Consider the following 23,073-nt stretch of genomic DNA (forward strand, 5'->3'; position numbering starts at 1 on the left):
GCCTCGTTAATCTCATCTGTGGTCCTGAGAAGTTTGTTACAGAAGTTTTCAACAATCAACAATAATTCTTATAGCTGCAAACCGGCCGAAAAATAAGACTTATTTTATCTATTCAGTAATTTGCCTTAACTATCATAACAATAATAGAAAAGTAAATGTGCTGTAAGTCACTGACCAGTCACCACATAGCAAGAGCACATGTGAGCTGTAAGCTGGTCTGTAACAGTCTGTCAGTCGGTCTAACACAGGCCTGGGCAAATTAAGGCCCGCGGGCCACATCCGGCCCTTTGTACGTCCCTGTCCGGCCCGCGTGAGGCCAATCATAAACACCATAAATTTAACTTTTATTTATTCTTAACTTTTATTTATTCTTAACTTTTATTTATTCTTAACTTTTATTTGTAACTTTTATTTTGAAATTTTATTTTGAAAAGCGTTACGTCGCTACGTATGCACGTCGTAGACGTAGCACCTTCACTCGCGTATACACGTGTGTGAGTGAAGGTGATGCTGTTCGCCAGGTTATCCCCAAGATGTCGGCACACCCCAAGAAAAGAAAAGTTGATAACGAACAAACAAAACATGGACTTCCAAATATTTCTTTACAGAAATTAAAGGCAAAGCAGTGTGCTTAGTGACTAACAATGTGAACAGACATTCTCAGTTATGAAGTTCAACAAATCCAAACACAGATCCTCTATGACTGATGACCACCTCTCAGCTGTCCTTCGCATAGCCACTTCAGACATTCCGCCAGATTTCAATGCCCTTGTTCAAGCCCAGAACAGACTGGATTATTCTCACTGAAGAGGTAACATGAGGTGGAAAGCATTACAAGTTATTGTTTGTGGAGATTAACAAGTTAAAAAATAAATTGCACTGGTTCAATAATTGTTTTTCTTATTTAACCAATAGACCAAAGTTTCACATAACCTAATATACATATTTACAGAGTGCTTTATTCTTCTGATTATCAGTACCAGGTATTCAAAATATTTAATTTAAGTATTTTACAATGAAAGAAAGTTGGTGGCCCTCTGACACAATTCAGGCTTCTCATGCGGCCCCTGATAAAAATTAATTGCCCACCCCTGGTCTAACAGATACTGACTAACATTACTGATCAGCTGTAGTTTGTTTATTAACTAATATGATGCTAGTAAGCTATTACATCTTGTACTTGACCCTCTCACCTCTTCCAAACATGGTTGTCCAAAGTTAATTGACAGTTTCATATGAATTAACTTAATTTAGTTTTTATGAGGACATATTTTGTATATATTAGTTTGACAAATAGTAAAAGTCATGAAGGGCTCCACCAGGATTGATATAATACTGAATTATTTGATGTGGTTATTTTGATGTAGATCCATGATTGTGTCTTATCTGTAGACAGGAGACTGGACTTACTCCAAACTGGTTTAGAAAATCTACTCTAATTCAACAGAGTCCACTGGACAAGGAGCAGGTGTTATGCCGAGATCTGCATCCCCCACTCTAATCAGAGTGGAGGATACAGATCTCGACATAACTGGTGTTCCTCCTCTTTTCTGTGATGGAGGCGGTGCTGTTAGGAGTTCCTCTGTCCAAAACTGTAAAACAGGAACAAGCTCCGTTTTTCCAGATCACTTTTATTCAGGGCAAACTTCAAAATACAATATTTATATCGATCTAATCTGGACAATGATTGAAGCTGAAGTCGTGTTTTTGTGCTTTACTGGACGTTTCCTTCGTGGACTCTGGTTTTTCCAGGATGATCAGTCTCAGTCTTTGTTTGCTGCTTTTCTTTGTGCTGTGTTTGAAAACTGTCGTCAGAGGAGGTAAATGTCCTGTTTACTGATTCACACAAAGTCCTGGGAGTTTCCCAGTAACCCTACACTGTTTGTTTGAAAATAAACCCAACAGATTTACTGATCGCTTGTAAACTTATTATCGTCGTTTTATTTCGAAACTCACCACACGTGCTATGTACAGTAGATCACGTCCTCCCGTTATGATGAGAGACTTTCTATTAACATGGAAAAAACACATTAAGACAACAAAAATAAATACATTTTAAAATAGAATAAAAATAACAGGACTCCATCCATAATCTAAACCACTGATCTTGTTAATAGTCGCTGTGTCTGGAAAACGCTCCCATTTTACGCAATATACAGTAATCCAGGCCTAAAACATGTGACTGATTTGCAGAACAAAAACTGTACATATATCATGTTTAATCAGCTTCTTATTGTAAAGTGCAGTGTTTGTAAAAACTTTGATTTAGTCTTTGTTGAAGCTTGTTTTGTACAAATCTAACTTCTAGTAAACCTTTTTAATTTCTCCTTGTACTGTTTGTCTGTATGGGTGGTGGTCTGTGGGTGTGGTCAGAGTCACAAACACAGCTGTTTGTCATTCTTGTCTGAGTCTTTCCTCAATTTAGAATCAACCCTGAAACTTGGGCTGAACTGATGCAGGCCAATCATAAACACCATAAATTTAACTTTTATTTATTCTTAACTTTTATTTATTCTTAACTTTTATTCTTAACTTTTATTTTGAAATTTTATTTTGAAAAGCGTTACGTCGCTACGTATGCACGTCGTAGACGTAGCACCTTCACTCGCGTATACACGTGTGTGAGTGAAGGTGATGCTGTTCGCCAGGTTATCCCCAAGATGTCGGCACACCCCAAGAAAAGAAAAGTTGATAACGAATGCCGTATTTTCAACAAAACATGGACTTCCAAATATTTCTTTACAGAAATTAAAGGCAAAGCAGTGTGCTTAGTGACTAACAATGTGAACAGACATTCTCAGTTATGAAGTTCAACAAATCCAAACACAGATCCTCTATGACTGATGACCACCTCTCAGCTGTCCTTCGCATAGGCACTTCAGACATTCCGCCAGATTTCAATGCCCTTGTTCAAGCCCAGAACAGACTGGATTATTCTCACTGAAGAGGTAACATGAGGTGGAAAGCATTACAAGTTATTGTTTGTGGAGATTAACAAGTTAAAAAATAAATTGCACTGGTTCAATAATTGTTTTTCTTATTTAACCAATAGACCAAAGTTTCACATAACCTAATATACATATTTACAGAGTGCTTTATTCTTCTGATTATCAGTACCAGGTATTCAAAATATTTAATTTAAGTATTTTACAATGATAGAAAGTTGGTGGCCCTCTGACACAATTCAGGCTTCTCATGCGGCCCCTGATAAAAATTAATTGCCCACCCCTGTCTTAGACCCTCCAAACAGTTGCTTCTACACGTACCCCTGTCTTACGTGTTTTCAAGGTAAGCAGAGTAATCAGGGTCAGAGAAGCAGGTCCAGTCAGCAACAGGTGGTCAGGTTATCAGATTTTCAGGGAGTACATGTATCAGGAGGTCCGGAAAGTGTCTTCATGCATGAAAAAGTACAATCTGACAGGTGAATGTGGTCTGACGGGCTGCTTAAGTAGTAGAGGCTGAATCCAGTTGAAACAGATCAGGTGATTAGGAGGAGAGCAGAGAGTCCATCAGTCCATATGTGGGTACAACAGGAAGTGGATCAAGACCAAAGTGACAGGAGTGGGAGGAGGATGAGGGATCCTGACACTAATATAAAATAATATGATCACATCACTAGAATAGAATAAGGAGCGGCAGTTAGGTGGTAGAGCACCCCAGGGTGAGTTGTTCGATTCCTGGTTCCTCCTGACTACTTGCTGAAGTGTTCTTGGACACCGAAACCCTGTAGCAGCGCCGAAACAGTCTGGCAACTGTCCAACTGCAATTTCCCCAAGGGGATCAATAAAATATACATATTATTATTAAAATCTAGACATCATTTTCAAATATTAAAGTAGAGCTATACTGCTATAAACAAGTGCAGCATCATAAAACTCATCAGTCAATAAAACATTCAGATCTAAGGATTAGCTTCTTTTTTATGGACCTGATTAAACTGGCTGACACAAAAGGTTCAGGGTAAAAGTGTTTAAAGGGTAGTAGTAGTGTAAAGGGAGGAAACAGGAAATCGAAGTGTGGGGCTGAGTAGTGGTCTAATGAGTAATCAGGTTAAAAACAAAGGGTCATGTATTTTTATATTTATATATTTATATATATATTTTATTTAAAGACCAGACAGGAATAGAACACCACTGAGGGGTCCAGGAGTTCCTGATCCTCTTCGTGTGCACACAGAAATAATTTAGTCCATGATCCAAAAGTCCTTATCTAAGAAACAGTCCAGAAAATCTAAAAACACAATCAGGTCCAAAATCACAGATCCAAGAAGTCTTAAAGTAAAGAATCCAGAGGATAACGAGATCCAGAGGGAGACGACAGAGTCAGAGTCTGGAGGCAAAGAGGCAGGTCCAGGTCTAGGTAAACAGGTTTTAAATGATCAGATGAAGGCTGAAGAGTTGCTACATGAGTCAGAGCAGACAGGTGAAAAACTACCAGGGATAATTAATGGAAAATGAAGGACTGAAGAGGGACGTTAAAATTAAAGTCAGGAACCAGAAGTCAGGTTGGAGATTGTGATATAAAAAATGCAGAATTAACTAATAAATCTGATTTCACAATATCATGTACGAACAATAACGTGTGAAAAATAACGTGTGAACAATAACATGTGTCTTTCCTTTTTATTCTACAGATACTGACGTGTCCTGTGTTTTCATGGAAAGCTGCATGTTACCGTGCAGCTTCCAGGGCGGCGCTAATCCTGTTATACACTGGTTTCTGTTGAATAGAAAAGAGCTTCATGTCCACTCGTATTATCACAACCAGGACCAGCTCTCACTTCAGGACCAGCACTTTAAACCCAGAACATCACTGTTCAAGGACCAGATCTCCAGAGGAAACGCTTCACTGCAGCTGACAGGGGTGAAGGTTCAGGATCAGGGCAGATACAGATGCTTCACCAGCACCGTCACTGGCGACAAGGAGTCATTTATCAACTTAAAAGTGGACGGTAAGAGAAACACACAGTAAATACAGAAAACTGTGGACTTTTATTGTCACAATGCTGAATTAAAAATTAAATTTTAACCTAAAATTATTTTTTGAATTAATCTGTACTGAGCATCAACATGGTCTTGTTTACAGCTCCAGTTAATAAAGTCGACATTCATCAGGTAGAAAACAGCATCACCTGCAGCTCAGAGGGGATCTACCCTGAACCTGAACTCACCTGGTCCACCAACCCTCCATCCAACATGACCTTCAACACCCCAACCAGAGTCCAGCAGACTGAACAGCAGCTCTACAACATCAGTAGTTCTCTGATACTTTCAGATCCTGGTACTGATGTGGTCTACAGCTGCACCATCAGCACTCGCAGAAACAAGAGGAGAGCTGCTCTGAAGAACTCTGAACTGTGTGAGAACAACTATTAAAATTAATCTTTTTAAAATCTGAGAAGCTAAAATCCAAAGTCTTTTCCAGCTCCTAACACTAATCTAACTTTGTTGTATCACTTCAGTTTCTGTCAGTGGTTCCAGCAGAGAAACATCAGTCCTCTGCATCTCCTCAAACATTTCACTGACAGACTTCAGCCTCGTCTGGAGATTTAACCACCATCAGATCATCCTGAACCAGACCAATGGAAACCGGACAGTGTCAGAGGAGTGGAGGCAGCATGTGAAGAGTGTGTCAGAGTCAGGAAGCCTCATGTTACAGGACGTAACCAAGAAACAGGAGGGGACATACACCTGTGAACTCAGCAGTGCTGAAGAGACGTACATAAGCAACACATCTCTGAAAATCCTGAAAGGTAAGATCAAGTCAAGAGAAGAGAAGTCTGTCTTTGGGAGGACGCAACTTAATAATATACATTTCCAAACTAACACAGTAAAATAACACAGTACTTAGTTAAGTCTAGTAATGTTAGTAAAGTGACTTTTTACTGTAACTTGTTACATTCAGAAACTAATTCTGGCCTTTTGAAAATATTTTAGCAACTAACAAACTGAATCTTCTTGAACATGTCATCAGTGGTCAAACATGCTTCCTGTTTTATTTAATTTTTTGTCTGAGTGCTAAGAAGTGAAACTAAACTACAGCTCTTTGCTTTTTACAGCTAGAAACAGCAACATTTCCTCTCTGTTCGGGCCAAGTTTTCGTTTTACCCTCTCTTATAGTGATAATGCGTTTAGTGATAGTGATGTGCGCTCCAAAACTTGATGGCACCTCTGGAGAAGAAGAAGGTTTCACTGAACATATGTTAAAAAAAAAGGGAAAGAAATGAAACAGCATATGTAACTGCTCAATATCAAGTAAATATTACACAACTTAAATTCATGACATGAGCCAATGGTTTCGTTTTATACACAAGCTGAGTTTTGGACACTGAGACAGGAAAGAAAACTATTGTCTCCTGACTGGCTCTTTGCTTTCATTGTCTTCTCGCTGACGTAGGTTTTCTTTGCTTCCATTGTGCCTCACTTTTACAGTCTGTCACACTGTAAACTAATGTATTTAAGTACATAGATATTAATATCAAAGTGTACTCTAAGTTTCAAAAGGTAAATTTCCATGTGAGCATCTGACTTTATTAGATTATTGATAGTGATAAATACATAAACATTACTGCTGCAGCTTTTACTGTGATAGAAAGATTATATGATGGGTGGGTTGTTTTCTTCTGGATCAGTGAGAGGAAACGGTGAACTGTGTCTTCATACACACCAAACTCTCAACTTTCGAGACTTGAAATGATTAACTTAAAAATTTCCAACATACCACTGTAAACTGTTCACAAAATAATATTAAGGAGCAGGGAATGAAAATCTCTGCTATATACATCTAAATTTATTTTCGCTCAACTCTTAAGCTTTCAATTATTAATAACTGAATTTGATCAGTTCCTTAAATGTGACCATCTGAGAAGTGCAGAGGGGAAATGTGTCGTTGATCGAACAAGAAGTGAGAACAAGTAAAAATGTATGTAAAGTGCTGACTCTGCTTCTGGGAAACAGGAGCTGAAATTGTTGCCATCAGGTGTTTGAAGTAACACTGTCCACTACACAGTGTCCTCACATGCTCCTACACAGAGAACTGTGTGTTCAGCTAGAGACCGATCACTGGCGAGTTCACCACAAGAGATCCTTTATTCCAGTGGTCAAGAAAATGTACAGCTGCTCTCCTTTATGTAAAGTTTAATTCAATTTAGTATTAGATTAGATGGAAATATTAACGTCAATGTGTAATACACAGACATATAACTTTGGTGGCTGTGGTTCAATAGGTAGAGCAGTTGACTGCCAATCACAGGATTGGTGGTTTGATTCCCAGCTGCCACGTCACATGCCAAAGTGTCTTTGGGCAAGATACTGAACCCCTAGTGTTCCCGGTGAGTCAGTTCAGCTGCAAAGCAGCTCTGCCATCGGTGTTTGAATATGTGTGTGAATGGGTGAATGAGACGCAGTGTAAAGTGCTTTGAGTACCAACTAGGTAGAAAAGCACTATATAAGTGCGGACCATTTACCATCATGTCTTTAACTTAAGAACATCACTGTTCTTCTTATTTCTGACCAACATCATTAAATTTATGTCTCTCTATCATTATTGTTCAGAGAACTGCAAAGAATTACAAAGAAAGCACAGTTCCTGTCTTTAATGATCTTACTGTGTGGTTTTAATAACTTTAGTTCATTCATTTTTGTTTCAGGGGGTCAAACCACTGTCTTAGTCATTATTATAAGTGTGGTGGTTGGACTCATGTTGGCTGCAGGATCAGGAGCTCTGTTAGTGTACTACAAAAATAAAGAGGTAAGAAAACATATTCATTGGTTATTATTCATGTATGTTGTTTGTATTATTGATTATGATGTTTTGTGTTAAATACAAACAGGACAAGAACCAGCTGTAGCACTATCCTCCATTCAAAATCAACAGTAAGTATATTTTCCATATTTAATACAGTGAGGCCTATTGTCTCAGACATTTAATCACCTCAATACTGTTTTCAGACTATTTAAAAAAATCCCAAATCCTTTAGGAAAATCCACAATTGGTCGAAGATGTGACTGAATTAATGTTAGTTTAAATAAGATACACAAATTCTTTTCACCTCTGGGTTTTAGTACAGGTCTCAGTTCAGTATCAAACTATGACGCAACAGTAACATCACATCCTCTAATATCCTCTAATATTTCAGTGATTGTCGTACCTTTGACCCCTTTGACCTTTGACTGATTAGTCATGTCCCATTTAGCTTCAGAAAGATGTTTTTAGTGTCTCACTTCATGCAGCGAGAATCATTCTCTCTGATCACAGGTCACTCTTCTGGTACAGGTAGTATTATTATTAATAATTGTTTTGGCCTCTAATATGATCAGTGGCTCTGCTATTTTTTATTTTTTTGTTTTTTATTCTGAAAGCAGACTGGTAGCGCCACAGTGTGAAACACTTATTTTTACTTCAGTTTATGGCTATTGATTATACGAATAACTAGATCTCAGGAACATACATCTTCTCATCAACAGCTGGTTTGCATCAGACTGAAACGAGTGATTCATGACATGTTGGTGCAGTTAAGAGAGTTTGGTGAATTTAACATGGAACAAAAGTATGAACAAGACTTAGATTAAAAAAAGAAAAGATAACTTTAGGTGGTGAATAGAAAACTGTTCTTCCATGAGGTCCAGTGTTTTTAAGACAGAAGAAACAGAAATGAATGTTTCACTTTATTATTTTATTCATAAATTAATTTCTTTTGTGTTTCAGGACTGATTAACTTGAAGAAATGTACAAGAAGAGACAACGTCAGAAATGTGAAGCATAAAAACACAAGGTGCCGAATGTAAACTTTGTAAATGTACTAAAACTAAAAGTGACCTCTTCAGCTTGATTCTCCTACCAGCTGGAACCTCCAGGCTGCATCACCTGCTTCTGCCTTAACCTGAAACTAAACTCTCTGTGTGTGAGTTACATTGCAGCTAATGCAACGTAACAGTCAGAATATTTCTGGTTCTGCTTCACTGAGTTTGATTCTTTCGTCCAGATAATGTAGCAGTGACAAATCCGAGTCCTGTATCCCGCTAATCAATCTACAGTCTCTCAGGCAAACTAGCAGCTTCCTAGCTAATACTACTACTACTGAGCCTTATTTTAATTGCTTTTGAGTAAATTACTGTTCAGACTGTGAGAACAAAGATGAGAGAGGCAGATGAAACTCAGTATTCAGTAAGGTGAAGAGTGCTTGAAGGTGCATTTATAATGTCTTCCACTGCACGTTACAACTTTGGCAGAAAAATCAGCCACAAAACAGCAGTGACTTGATGTAGCTGCATCCAGCTGAAGGTTTAAACAATATCACAGTCTACATGAGATGCACGGATGATGAAACCGCAAACTGAAGAATTGTACGGCTCTAATCTAATTTATTATGACTTTGATGGAAACTACACAGAACATTTACATTTAGTCATTTAGCAGACGCTTTTATCCAAAGCGACTTGCAAGTGAGGAACAAGGCAAGCAAACAAAATCTAAGTCAAGAAAAAAACAAAGCAAAAAGGGTTTCTGTTTCAAGAGATGTAAGTAGAAAAGAGCAGAAAAGTTTTGTTGGGGTTTCTTTTACTGATGGTTTATACAGCAGGACTTTAAAGTGGCCATATTATGCTTAATTTAGTGGCAGCTCTGGCTGGTGCTGGTTTGAATGCTACTGAACCTTCTCTGCAGAAACCTGCTCAGACCTGAGAGTGTGGAAGGAACAAAGTATGTGTAGGAGCCCAGAACAGATGAATAGTTAAGGACTGATGTTACAGTTTATAGCATTTTGAAAAAAAACTCTTCAAAGTGTATTGGCCAGATGGAAACCTGTGCATCTCATCATCAGCCAGAATTCAAAAATCAGGTTCCCCTCATTCTTTGGGCCTCTGAAGGCCGAGGGCCTCACAGTAGTATGGATGTAACTAAACCACACAAAGCAGAATATGACCCCTTTAAGTGAATGCTGACACTGACAGAGGATCGAAGCTACAGTATGATGTGATGCTTTCACTGCATGCCTCAGATGTCAAGCTTACTAATCAGACCAGTTACGGGAGCAGTCCTGTTGTTTACTCCTCATAATCTGCTCCACAGTCAGATAATAAAAAGAAAAAAAAACACTTCTGGAAGAAGAAGAGCTGAACACATTCAGTAACACCAAAGAGTCACTGTTTTCAATCTACATGTAGCTTTTGTACTTTTAGCATTAACCTTAGTAATTGTAATAAAACTCTAGTCAAAGCACATTTGAAACACAGACAATTCAAAGTGCTTCACACACAGTAGGTAAATAAAGACATCAGATCAACATAAAAAACAATTAAAAAAATAAAATCATGGATTAGACATTGCACTAGAATAGTTCTTAAATGCCTAATGAAGTTGTGAAACCGATGAAAATCATACACTTGTTAGCAACATAAGCAGGATTTCTAGCCTGTGAATAGTTAAATGTTGCACTTTAAAACGATTCATAACATAAATGAAGTTCTCAGCTTATCTAAGATGCTGAATTATTGTCTGACTGTTGTCTCCCATAGCTTATATCATATACACATGGACAATGGTTTGTCTGTTCTTGAATGTAAATGCTGCTCCATCTGTGAAGCACTGTGTATTTTGTATTTTGTACTTTACAGTTTTTCTAGGTCACCTCAATTATTTTTTTTTCAGTATTCAAGTAAATTGACACTTTTTAATTTTCTTATACTACTAAATTTTTTATACTACTACATTTTTTAAACTACTACATTTTTTTATACTACTACTTTGATACAAGATAAAATATGTTGTTGTTCTTACTATTCTTAGATTTTTTTTACAGTTTACAGGGATTTTAAATAAACTCACGATTCAAAGAGAGAAATCGTCACAACCACACCAACACATAATACAAAAATAACATGAACCTTATACCTACACATAAGGGATACACCTCTGTTTACCTGTACACTTCTATTCCTAATACCTAAACTGCTTATTTATTTATTTATTTATTTCTAACATCTACATTTGTCTGTAAATTGTATTTGTAGATATAAAACATAATTGTTTTTAGTTTCAGTACAGCAGAGGTCGCTCTAACGTCACCAGTTACAGTATTAGTCAGTTTTGTAGCTAAATGCTTGAAGTCATGAAGTTTTGTAGATCAACTAATTGTCTGTTTGTCTAATACGTGATTCATCTTTAATGCGCAGTACTGTATGTGTTCAATAAAAGAAAAGTTTAAAAGGTGATCGTTGCATGTTTTCACTTAAACACGAAAACCTCAATATATTTTATTTCTGCAGATATTTTGTAGGATTCTGCAAAATTAAAATGGATATAAACTTATTTATTCACAATATTTGAATAAATTAAGATTTAGTGAGAACATGAAGACATTTCTGCTTCATTTGTTTCGTTTTATCCCTGAAGATTGAAAAAAACTAAAGGTAACCATGCAAATGACCAACAAACTTTTGCATCAGGAGAAGTTTTAGATATTAACAATATACTTAATCATAAAATTAAAATCAGAAGTACAATGAAGGCAAGAAGATGGCTGTGAAGAAATGCCAAACAGTATGATAAATACATATTACTTCGATAAAAACTTGTTTCTGTGTCTCCTTTAATGCAGCCTTCTAAGAAAGTGGGTCTTTCTAATGTTCAACCATTAATTAGTGACGAGCTACAGAGAGTTGTCCCGACACGGTAAGACAGTGTCTCCTTTACGGAGGTTACCATTGGGATGTACACAGCCAGAGCTGCGTCACGTCATCTCTCACAGGTGGTAAGCATGGTGCTGAACAATAAGGACGAGGAATTGAACCTGGTGCTTAAGCTGAGGGTTGATGATGTGGATTATGTTCTGTTTGTGAGTGTTTTGGCTGTGGGAGGGGACCTTCTGAAAAGGCCGAGGGCAGGTCTGGTGGTAATACAGCTGATAATGATGGAGCAGAGCAGCATGCAGGGGTCAAAGGTGGAGAAGAGGTGGATGAGCAGGAACAGGGTGGAGGAGAGGGGCAACAGGAGGGTGGGCAGGAGAATGAATCTGAGGCAGGTGAACTGAGATCCTGCTGATAACCTACAGTGTTGAAAGGGTTCAACTGTTTCTGTTACAAAGTAAAAACTCAAAGGGAGTGAAAATTAAAGTTTAATTTTCTGATAAAGAACTGTTTGTAAACTCAGTCTGTGGTCAGATGAGGAGCAGAGGTAAAGGGGGCTACACAGACCAGGAGATTTAGACTCAAGAAAATAGTGTTCAAGCTGAACCAGGAACTTGAGGATGATGGAGGGTTGTTCTAAGTGCTCACTCCCTGCCCTGAGTTTCCTGTTGTTCATTTTATCTTTTCTCTCCCCATGACTACTTGGCACGTTGAATCTAAATGGGGCCAGAGACCTGAAAAAGAGAATAGTTTTATACAAACATATGACACTGAATCACATGAACGGGTGTTGGTACAAGAAACGGACAGTGATGGCAGTAAAGAGGTTGACTGGCACAGTGAGTGGCCTGGACAGTGGTACTGACCCATGGCAGCAGCAGGGGTGTAGGTATCCTGTTTTCTGGATCCTGCCCTCCCGTCTCCCTCACTAAATCCGAAGGGGTTCCTGGCAGACCGCTGGTGGTGCAGGCAGTTTTTGACCGTACCAAAGTGTTTGTTGTAATGTTTATGCTCCTCCTCACTGTGCCGTGAACTATGAAATAAAGACTGATGTTTTGTGGATGTTAGAGTGTATTACAAGTGGTGATGATTTAATAACGACACTAATATTAAATGAGATTCACCTGAATCAAATCAGGTGAAAGGCATCTTTAATAAACATACCTAACTTCTTGGTCCACTCAGTCATGACATGCATGCTCGGTGTCCTGAAGTGCAGGTTGAGGACGACCACACAGTTCAGCACCACCACCGTCACCAACACCATGATGAACATCAGGTACCTGACACACAAACAGATATATCAGACGTTGTTGAACACATCACTTTGCTAACTGATTTCAATTGTTAAACACTGGGTTAAGTGCTAAATGCATATTTGTTGTCTCTGATGTTTCCAGATGGAGCTGATAGTGTGTGTTACCTACTTGATGATAAGCGGTACAGAGAGATCAGCAGCAAGAAGACAGACTAAGCCAACAGCACTGAGATGGACAAAGTCATCTTCTCACCACCTGCACACCCACAACAAAACAATCACAACTGAATTCATAATTTTCATCATTTCATCATCATTTCTTATAATTTTCATGACCAACAAAGTAAGTCGTATACAAAGTATGTTTCAGTGAGTGAACAGATGAGTGCGTTTGTCTTGTTAAACTTATTATAAAACCGTTTTTTCAAGATACAGTTAAAAAAAACAACACTGACAATCATAAAAGATTCATGTTGAACCAGAAAGAGTTAAATAAAAAGGATGGTGGATGATTCACCACAGAATGAAAGCCTCATTTGGGGGGAAAAAAAAGAACTGTTATAGATATTGAGGTTTTTGTAAAAACATGCAACAATCATTGGTCCCACTTTCTTTACCTTTATTGAACAGGTACAGTGCTGCACATTAAACTATTAAATTGTACGTCAGACAAACTGATGAAAAGTTCAAAGTGCTGACATTTTGTTTAAACACTGTTGTAACAGTCAGTTTATCTGATCTGATCATGACATGTGAGTAACCTGATGAGGTTACAGCGCCCTCTGCTGTACAGAAACTAAAAACCTTATGTATTCTCAAAATGAATTATTTTCCCCAACAAAAATATAAACAAATATAACTATAATATAAGACAACAAAAAGCATAATTTCAGATTGACAGCTGAAGAAGTTATAAATAAACAGTCCCTGCTGCTTTGTGGCTGAGGTATGTGGCACAGAAACAATCACTGGTAAGTGCATGAAGCATGTGTCTTCAAGCTGTCGTTCCCTCAGCAGTCAGATTTAGCATTTATGTCAATGTGTATATGATTCAAATAGGTGTTAGCTTCATTTTCACAGTCTGAGCAGTAATTTCTTCAAAAGAGAAAAGGGCACACTATTAGCTGTGATGCAAATGACAACACTCATCTCAAGACACTTTACAGTGTTTAAGACCTTACAGAGTATAATTATCTAAATGTTACACATCAGTGTGTAAAATCTGTAAAGTACCTTGAGATGACTTCTGTTGTGATTTGACGCCTGACATAAAACATACATTGATCAAAAGTGACTAGGGATGCACTGATCTGGCCTTTTACTGTTATACCAATCCCTGATACCGATCTGATCCAATTGTTGAATTAATAAACTGTACACCTCAGCTTGTGGACAACTTTGAAGACATCAGTCCTGATTTAAACATTGCTTTCATGACTTTGTAAAACAAAACCTAACAAATTAACCTCTAGATAAGATCTCTGGTAATTAAAAATGCACTGCTTTAGTCTCACATGGACACCTGGATAATCATCAGTACAAACCAGCACCGTGTTTACTTTCCCTTATATCTGAAACATTATCCCACAGGTTTAACATCACAGTTTATGACAGTCCAGTGTGTTCCTTGTTCTTGTCTTTGCACTAAATGTTGCACATGTGCACCTTGTGTATTATAGTTTTTTTAGTTTAGAGTATGTGTCAATTTTAAGATAATTTATGTTGTCTAACGTAGCACCTTGGTCTCTGGGACACGTTGTTCGCTTCAACATGTACTGCCCTGTATATTGTTGAAATGACAATAAAGCTGAGTTGACTTGACATTACATGATTTCTAAATACCTGACTGTCGGGACCTGTGGGTTTGTTTTAGTTCACCATGAGGGCCCCTCCTCATTTATTTCTTCTTCTGTGGTACCCCCAATAAATGTGGGGCTCCCTTTCACACGGATGGTCTCATCAGGTGGACTTAAGATGTAACTGAATTAAGTTATGGGGGTCATAGAATAATTCATGTCATATAGACCAAAAGTAGAAACAAAGAGTTAAATACAAATGTGATAAGGAGTAAAGTTCATCTACTGTAGCTATAAATCATTCATCTGTTGTTTTTCTGCACAACTAAGCAGAAACTTTCAGTTCTGTGTTTTGAAGTATTATATTATACATGTTATTTATGTTTGTCACATCTCTCAGTCTGAAGACACTTATACTTTGAAGCGTCTGAAGTTGAAGTTTGGGTATTTTTAAACTTTGTTAATAATTTTATCTTTCTTACATTTGATCTAATTTATCACATGTCTGTTATACCAGACTCTCCATCCACTGTTCTGTTCTGCCTCCAACGATCATCTCCTGAAAGTTTTTGTGTGATCTGCTTTGTTGCAAACTCCAAGCCCTGAGGAGAGGTTATTATCGAGCCACTCTGCCATGACGCTCAGATCGGTGGAGCTCTGCAGTCATGTTTGTTCCTCTGGAGCTTTGTCTCATCTCCACTCTGGGTTCTCAGTCATCTCTACCAGAGAACAGCTCTTAGAAGAGTCCTGGTTGTGCCAAACTTCCTCCATTTGATAATGACGGTGGTCTCTGTGCTCTTGTGAACCTTCAGTGCAGCAGAAAGTTTGTTGCCTTCCCCTGATCCGTGCCTGCAATAATCCTGTCTCTGAGCTCCGCGAGCAGTTCCTTTGACATCTTTGTTTTACTGATACAGTATGCACTGTTAGCTGTGAGGTCTTCTATAGAGGTGTGTGTCTCCAAATCAATGTACAATCAATGCAATTTATCACAGGTGGACTCCAGTCAAGGTGTAGAAACATCTCAGCAAGTATCAACAGTGATGGGAGTCACCTGCGATAAACTTCAAGTGTTGTTGCAAAGGGTATTATCACTTGTGCCAATTTGATATTCCAGTGTTTCTTTTTATATGTGTATATATATTTATAGAAATTTCAAAAATGTAAAATACTGTACATTTTACTTCACTACATTTATTTTGCAGCTTTTGTTAAATTACAAATTAGGTTTTTTGAACATTAGTACAAATAGAGATAAATTAATGACAAAATGTGCTCTGTAGGAGCCACTTTTGATCCTATGACCTTTTTATGAAATGGAACCAATTTGATGCAGCTCTGAATAAATAGGACATCCCTAAATGTAGAGAGGTGTTGGTTACAGTTTTAATAATGAGCAGCTACCAACCAGATCTATAAAACATATGATCAGTGATGTAAACATGACAAATGTGTTGGTTTGATTTGAACAGGAACAGTCAGGTGGTGGAGCAGCTGGAGAGACAGGATCTGTGCTGAGACCTGGACTGTGGGTGAACCTGTACTCAGAGAAAACAGACTGATAATAAAATGATGGTTCAACATTTTAGTTAAGAACTCAGATTGATTATTAAAGAAAAACGTTAAACTGAAACTTGATGTTTTTATCTAACCAAGGTAAGTATGCTATAAGAGTATGTCTGGTTAATTTAACTGTTTTGTGATTATTATGAGACAGTGGGACTGTTTTCTATCGTGACCACACGTCTTCTCTGCAGTCTCCTCGTCTCCACCCTCAGCTCCGTCCGTGGATGGATACTATGACTCAGCAGCGGTGATTTGGTTTTAATTTAGCAGTGATCTAGTTCATTTCTGTTCAGCTACGTTGTTAAATATGAAAACTCATTATCTGGAACATATGTAGGATCACAGCATCATGTCCATCTACACCGTACTGAGGATTTACCGGGGGGGCGTCAGTCCTGAGAACTGTCCTCTGGTTCTGTGTCTGTTGTGTTTGTGGACTGTAATAAGAGCAGGTAGGTCATCATGAAGATTAGACTCAACATCATCTTCTAAAGGTTTCACACGCAGATTAATTCAGATTAGTCTGCAAAAAGGCGCCGCAGCTTGTTCTGGAAATAATGATACGAGAGGACATTTACACAGTTTCTCAGGTAATCGGAACATTTTATTATGTTTTACAGGCTGTTGTAGGCCTGTATTTAACACGAGTCTAGAAGAGACCGGTCTGTTATTATTTATTATATAGTTACATCGCCTGCTGGTGTCTGTGAGAAGCTTCATCTCATCACGTCTCCATGTTTGTCCTCGATTAATCACACAGCATGTTTGTGATGGACAAACGAAAGACATGGAAATCTACACACTTCTTCTTCTTCTCTTTCGGTTTTTCCAGCAGGGGTCGCTACAGCGAATCATCCTTTTCCCCCTCACTCTATCATGGACATCTTCTACCCTCACACTAACCAACCTCATGTCCTCTGTTACTACCCCAAAGTCCTCAAATCGTTTGGTCCAGTTTTGGTTCAGTGTGTTTTCTCTGTGTCGACTGGACTCCCTCTGGTTCTGTATCAGTCATGTCCATAACTTGAGGCTTTAGAACTGAGGTGAAGCTCAGAGACTTGTAGCTGAAACCTGCTGTTAGTCTCAGTAATATATGTTAAGATTAACTTGAGACCAGCAGCCTGTGATCTGTTCATAATATTAGATTTAAATCTAATCTCTGTCCCTCATTCTCCTACAGTCTCTGTTCACTCTTGTTCTACTGTGATCATGATGTAACTAACATGACTGTATGACAGCAACAGCAGGTGAATACACAGCATGAAAAGTTATGTAGTGACCAATAGGTAAACACACAGGTAGACACACAGGTAGACTATCTCTGTTAACTGGTTGGCTGCTTATGTTAGAAGCCATATGATTGGTTGAGCCTCAGTGAGCTTCACCTGTCTCTTTTCAAGTTTCAGATCTGTATCTTTGAGAAGAGGCTGAAGAACTCATTCATTCATTCATTCATTTTCTTCCGCTTATCCGGGGCCGGGTCGCGGGGGGAGCAGCTTAAGCAGAGTTGCCCAGACTTCCCTCTCCCTAGACACCTCCTCCAGCTCTTCCGGGGGGACACCGAGGCGTTCCCAGGCCAGCCGAGAGACATAGTCCCTCCAACGTGTCCTGGGTCTTCCCCGGGGCCTCCGCCCGGTGGGACATGTCCGGTGTTATGCCGAGTTTTGCATGCCTGCCGAGATCTGTATCCCCCACTCTGATCAGGAAGGAGGATGCAGATCTCGGCAACTCCGAGTTGGCAAATATTGCACCCCTCCCTTAATAACTGTAGCCTAACACACGTTATAACAAAATGCATTAAAATGTCCATCTTTTAGATTATTTTAAGATGACAGTTAAAATCCACATACGCAAAAGTGTGATTGGCTCAAATCACACCGAAGTTTGGAAATCCTGTTATTATTAGCGGACATTGTATTACAATTAACTTGCCTTGACAAAGTATGACACATTAATAACATTCATACATTCAACGAACCACAATGAAAACATTCATTAACCACAACACTACTAATCTGCTATAACGTTTTTAATGGGTCAAAGATCTGTAGTGTACTTTGTCACACATTTGCGTATGTGAATTTTCACCGTCAGCTTAAAATAATCTAAGATATAACGTGTGTTACAGTTATTAAGGGAGGGGTGCAATATTTGGCAACTCGGAGTTGCCGAGATCTGCATCCTCCTCCCTGATCAGAGTGGAGGATACAGATCTCGGCAGGCGTGCAAAACTCGGCATAACACGTTACACTGACCGCATTACTGCTGCCCATGCACCAATCCGTCTGTCAATCTCACGCTCCCTTTTTCCAGCTGAAGAACTGAAAGTCTGAAAAGAGAGAGTTGAAGGTTAAGCTCCGAAGAAACAGATCTGTAACACTGAAAAGAAAGATGACTTTTAATTCTTATTTTTAAATGTTTGCATTGAATCTTTCAGTTTTAAAAGTATATTTTCAGTGATGTCTACATAATTTTTGGCTGACAGACTCAATAAGAACAGATTTGAAACAATTGAAAAAAAACGTTGAAAAGGCAGATTTGTAACACAGAAAAATAAAACATTTTCTCAGCTAGTTAAATCTTATTTCTATATGTTTGAATCATGTGTTTCAGTTTTAAAACCATATTTCCCCCAAATATCCAGATCTGTGTAGAAAACATTTTTCCAAACCTCTGTTTTCTCTTTTCTACTTTAATAAAATGTGTTACTACTTGTTTCAGATACTGATGTGTCCTGTGTTTTCATGGAAAACTGCATCTTACCGTGCAGCTTCCAGAATGGTGCTGTCATACACTGGATTCAGGTGGCAGAACTACTTCCTGTTCACTCTTACTACTACAACCAAGACCAGCTCACAGACCAGGACCAGCACTTCAGAAACAGGACGTCACTGTTCAAGGACCAGATCTCCATGGGAAATGCTTCACTGCAGCTGACAGGGGTGAAGGTTCAGGATCAAGGCAGATACAGATGCCACACCGTTACCATCCTCTCAAAAAATGAGTCATTTATCCACCTACAAGTGGACGGTAGGAAAATTCAACAGATGTAAACTGTTGTATTTCTATGTACCATCCTTGATAAAAAGATTCTCTTTCATTTTGCAGCTCCAGTCAATAAAATCCACATTCAGCAAGTGAAAAACAACATCACCTGCAGCTCAGAGGGGATCTACCCTGAACCTGAACTCACCTGGTCCACCAACCCTCCATCCAACATGACCTTCAGCACCACAACCAGAGTCCAGCAGACTGAACAGCAGCTCTACAGCATCAGTAGTTCTCTGATACTTTCAGATCCTGGTACTGATGTGGTCTACAGCTGCACCATCAGCACTCGCAGAAACAATGGAACAGCTACTTTGTTTGTATCAAGTAAGAGTTTTTAAGAAAACTTGGAGTCACTATGAAACTTTATTAAACTAATGTTGTGGTCAGGCTGCCTGAACCTGCTGCTGTGACAAAGCTTTACAATCCTCAAAATGACTTATTTTAATTAGACACAGGTCAAAACAAGAATATGAGTCAAAGCAGCTCCACACAATATAATAATAAAAATAATAATAATGAATACTGTATGATCCCCTTGGGGGAAATTGTGATCGGAGTGCTAGTCTCCCACATGGAAGGCAGTGATGTTTCCACTAAACTAACGAGACAACCAGAGACCAGCTAGACAGAGTTGTCGGCTCTACTACAGGGTTTTAGTGTCTTGGTAGTGTCTACCAACCTGAGCTACTGCTGCCCCTAAAGTATCAGATTAACTTAATCCAGAAGCAGTAAAAAAAACAGCAGTGGGTTTGATCCTCACACCTAAAACCAGGAAGATGTGATCATCTGTGAACTCAGTGATGCTGAAGAGACGTATAATATCAAACAAATACTCGTCTGAGGACAGATGACATTACACACAAACCTTCAGCATCCCTTGTTCTCCACCTTTTTAATCCTCTTTTTATGTATTGTCATGTATTATCTTTTCTCCTTTCCTCATTTGCCTGTGATTGTTACTGCTTGAGCTCAACTTTTTTATTCAGCGTTTTAAGGACAAATTCAGTTCTTTATCTGAACCGTACGCCTCGGCATTATTATGCAGCTTTTTGTCCTTCATCTTTAACCCGGTGTAACACACTGATTAGTAGGGGGATGGCTGCTCATTAGTTGTTAATCATTTCTATCACTTTGTTCAGGACGATTTGAGCAACCAGCAACTTATATAATAGAATCTAAATTTCTAACATTGTTTCTGTCTCTTTATGTTCGTTAACAGCCTCCTGTTATAATGGTGAGACACTAGTTCACTAGTTCCTCATAAGTCACAGACATTTGGATGTAATTTTACTGTTTGGATATTTATAATTATTAGAATCATCAATAAGGAGTAAAAAAAAAAAAAAAGCTTAACCATGGGTTTATTACTATAGGTGTTGATTGTTGGCCCTGGTAACCTGGTACCAATTTTTGCCTAATACACTATCTGAAATACTAATATATATTACTCATAGTGATCATGATTATATTAATATGATCTGGTGAAATAAAACCATCAGAAACACCATGACAGGGAATTCAGCAACAGTTTATTAACTCACTTTTTTCCTGTTTCAGAGGGTTCAGCCAATGTTGGAGGAATTATAGGTGGAGTGGTCGCAGCCATTGTGGTCATAGCAGCAGCAGTAACCTGTGTGGTACTGTACTTTAAAAAGAGAAGTACAACTGACTCAGCAGCTCAACAGACTGTGGACCGCCCCATGTCTGCGTTAGAGACTGTTTAAGATTTTATCTGAATCCACAGAGATATTTATCTCACATGGACGAGAGGTAGGAACAAAATCAGTATCAGGAAAAGTGAACCACTATCATCCACTTATGATCCATATATCCACTATTCAGTTACCCCTCCATCCAGAAAACTAACATAACAAGACATTCATTTCTGTGTTTCGTATGATCAACCTGTGCCTTAACTGTGCTGCTCTGCTGCTTCTACAGTGTGAGGGACTGAGCAGGCAGGCATAATGAAGGGGAACTTTCATAGAGAGAGGATTTATTCATCCTAAAATGTAGAAAGCTATTTCCAAAAATATAAAGTTAATTAATAACAATCCATAGCCATGTCTACTGGAAGCAAACTAATGTAGGATATGAACCAAATGGACCATGTGGAACACATTTTGTAAAGTGTATTTACATTCACATTTAGTCATTTAGCAGACGCTTTTATCCAAAGCGACTTACAAGTGAGGAACAAGGCAAGCAAACAAAATCTAAGTGTATACTACACCCTGATTAAAATACATACTCCACTTGAAAAAGCAAATTTTTTCATGTTATAATAAAAAAAAATAAATCAAGAAGTGTTGGTGACACCAGTGTCACCGTGGGTTGTTATGGGTTAACCAAGCAAAATTTACTTCAGTTAAACAGACCAGCTAACAACAAGTGACCTGACAAAATGAACACAAAGGAACACAGGGGAAACTGAAATAAACAAACTTAAGCAGAACATAACTCAGTCTTAACAGTTGTAACATATAAACTTAATGTGGTGTTTAAAGTCAACATCATTCAAAGAAAATACACTAAATTTCAACCAAAACTATGGTGTTCACTAAATAACCAGGGTTCACTTTTGAAATTCATTACGTGTCATCATGTAACTCTGTGAAAATTCATGTAAGTCATCAAGGTCATGTCTACAATTTGTCTGCTCTATTATGATTATTATTATTATTATTTATATGAGGCTTGAGTCCCCCCAAAGTACGCGCACATTTAATGCTGAAAAAACATAACGATTGTAGTATTGGAAAATGTGTTCAAACAGACCCTCATAAAAATAATAAATACATATTATAAATAATATAATGTGAAGTTTCTTCCTCCCACCCCTGAATGACGACCTGGTTTTGGTCACAGTCAGAATCAGTCCATCTTTGAGCTTCAGACCTAAAATGAATCCAACAGTCTCCAAACAGTTTGAGCCCTTACAAAATATAACTGTTTATAGAATTATATGTTAGATTATAATTTATTTGTAACTGATTGTTTTTATTTCCTACTAATAAATTCTTTACAGTAGTGTACCTATTCACTACACTCTATTGAGTACAGTACAACACAGGCTGAGAAAGGTTGTAGAGCAGAAAGGTGCAATGTTTCTTACCATGTTCTGTGGAGTTTTGGAAGTATGTGCATTTTAACCACACAAAATGCAAAATTACCTTTCTGCTCATTTTGGTACATTTATGTGACTCACGTGGGTCTAGAGAAACACCAAGTAAGTTAGAAGTGCACTGCTTCCTAGCAATGGCGTCTTTTCAAGTCTTGAGTTCATGGACAATTTCACAAGTGTCTTCTTCTTCCATCCTCTCAGGATATGAACAACTGTGGACTTGTTTTTGAGGACAGGCCTAGTATTTGTATGTTAGGTACCAACCAGATTGTGGATACTGGATTCATTTCTGGACTAAAAAATTACTGATCTGACTGTATGCGGTCTAAACCTGGGCCTCATTTAAGGTTTCAAGCTGTCCTTGATTTACTTCTTTTCATAAAAGGCTTGTGAACTGCTCTTGGCTTCAGGAGGACACTTCCCCTCTAAGGGTAGAACCACTGAAATGAAGGAAGCACAAACAAAGGATACACCATTCCTAAAAGTAGGACGTGTTGGTTTCAACCATGTTTTATCAACCGGATTCTAAATACAAATTCAACAATAATAAAGATTCTGTCCAAGTATTCCTCCGTCACGCTCTCCCAAAAAACAGTACACAAACAGCTTACATGGAGTTGGAGGCTACACCTGGTAAATTGCAGCATGTTTTTTCAT

The 23,073-nt window shown here is 38.3% G+C and overlaps 1 protein-coding gene across 1 annotated transcript; it reads left to right on the top strand.

Moving 5' to 3' along the window:
- Positions 1-16,435: 16,435 nt before the first annotated feature.
- LOC113164500 (CD276 antigen-like) lies at positions 16,436-19,630 on the top strand. The gene is made up of 3 exons (XM_026363824.1): positions 16,436-16,693; positions 18,963-19,271; positions 19,350-19,630. The coding sequence occupies exons 1-3, from the start codon at positions 16,591-16,593 to the stop codon at positions 19,628-19,630; spliced, it is 693 nt and encodes a 230-aa protein (XP_026219609.1). The 5' UTR covers positions 16,436-16,590.
- The last annotated feature ends 3,443 nt before the right edge of the window (positions 19,631-23,073 follow it).

This window comes from Anabas testudineus, chromosome 2, assembly GCF_900324465.2.
Source record: "Anabas testudineus chromosome 2, fAnaTes1.2, whole genome shotgun sequence".
Lineage (NCBI taxonomy): Eukaryota > Metazoa > Chordata > Actinopteri > Anabantiformes > Anabantidae > Anabas > Anabas testudineus.

Excerpts from the sequence above, each read along its gene's own strand:
- LOC113164500 (XM_026363824.1), top strand. The coding sequence starts at position 16,591 with ATGTCCATCTACACCGTACTGAGGATTTACCGGGGGGGCGTCAGTCCT. Across the intron at positions 16,694-18,962 it reads GTGGACTGTAATAAGAGCAG|ATACTGATGTGTCCTGTGTT; the intron begins GTAGGTCATCAT and ends TACTTGTTTCAG. Across the intron at positions 19,272-19,349 it reads TATCCACCTACAAGTGGACG|CTCCAGTCAATAAAATCCAC; the intron begins GTAGGAAAATTC and ends TTCATTTTGCAG.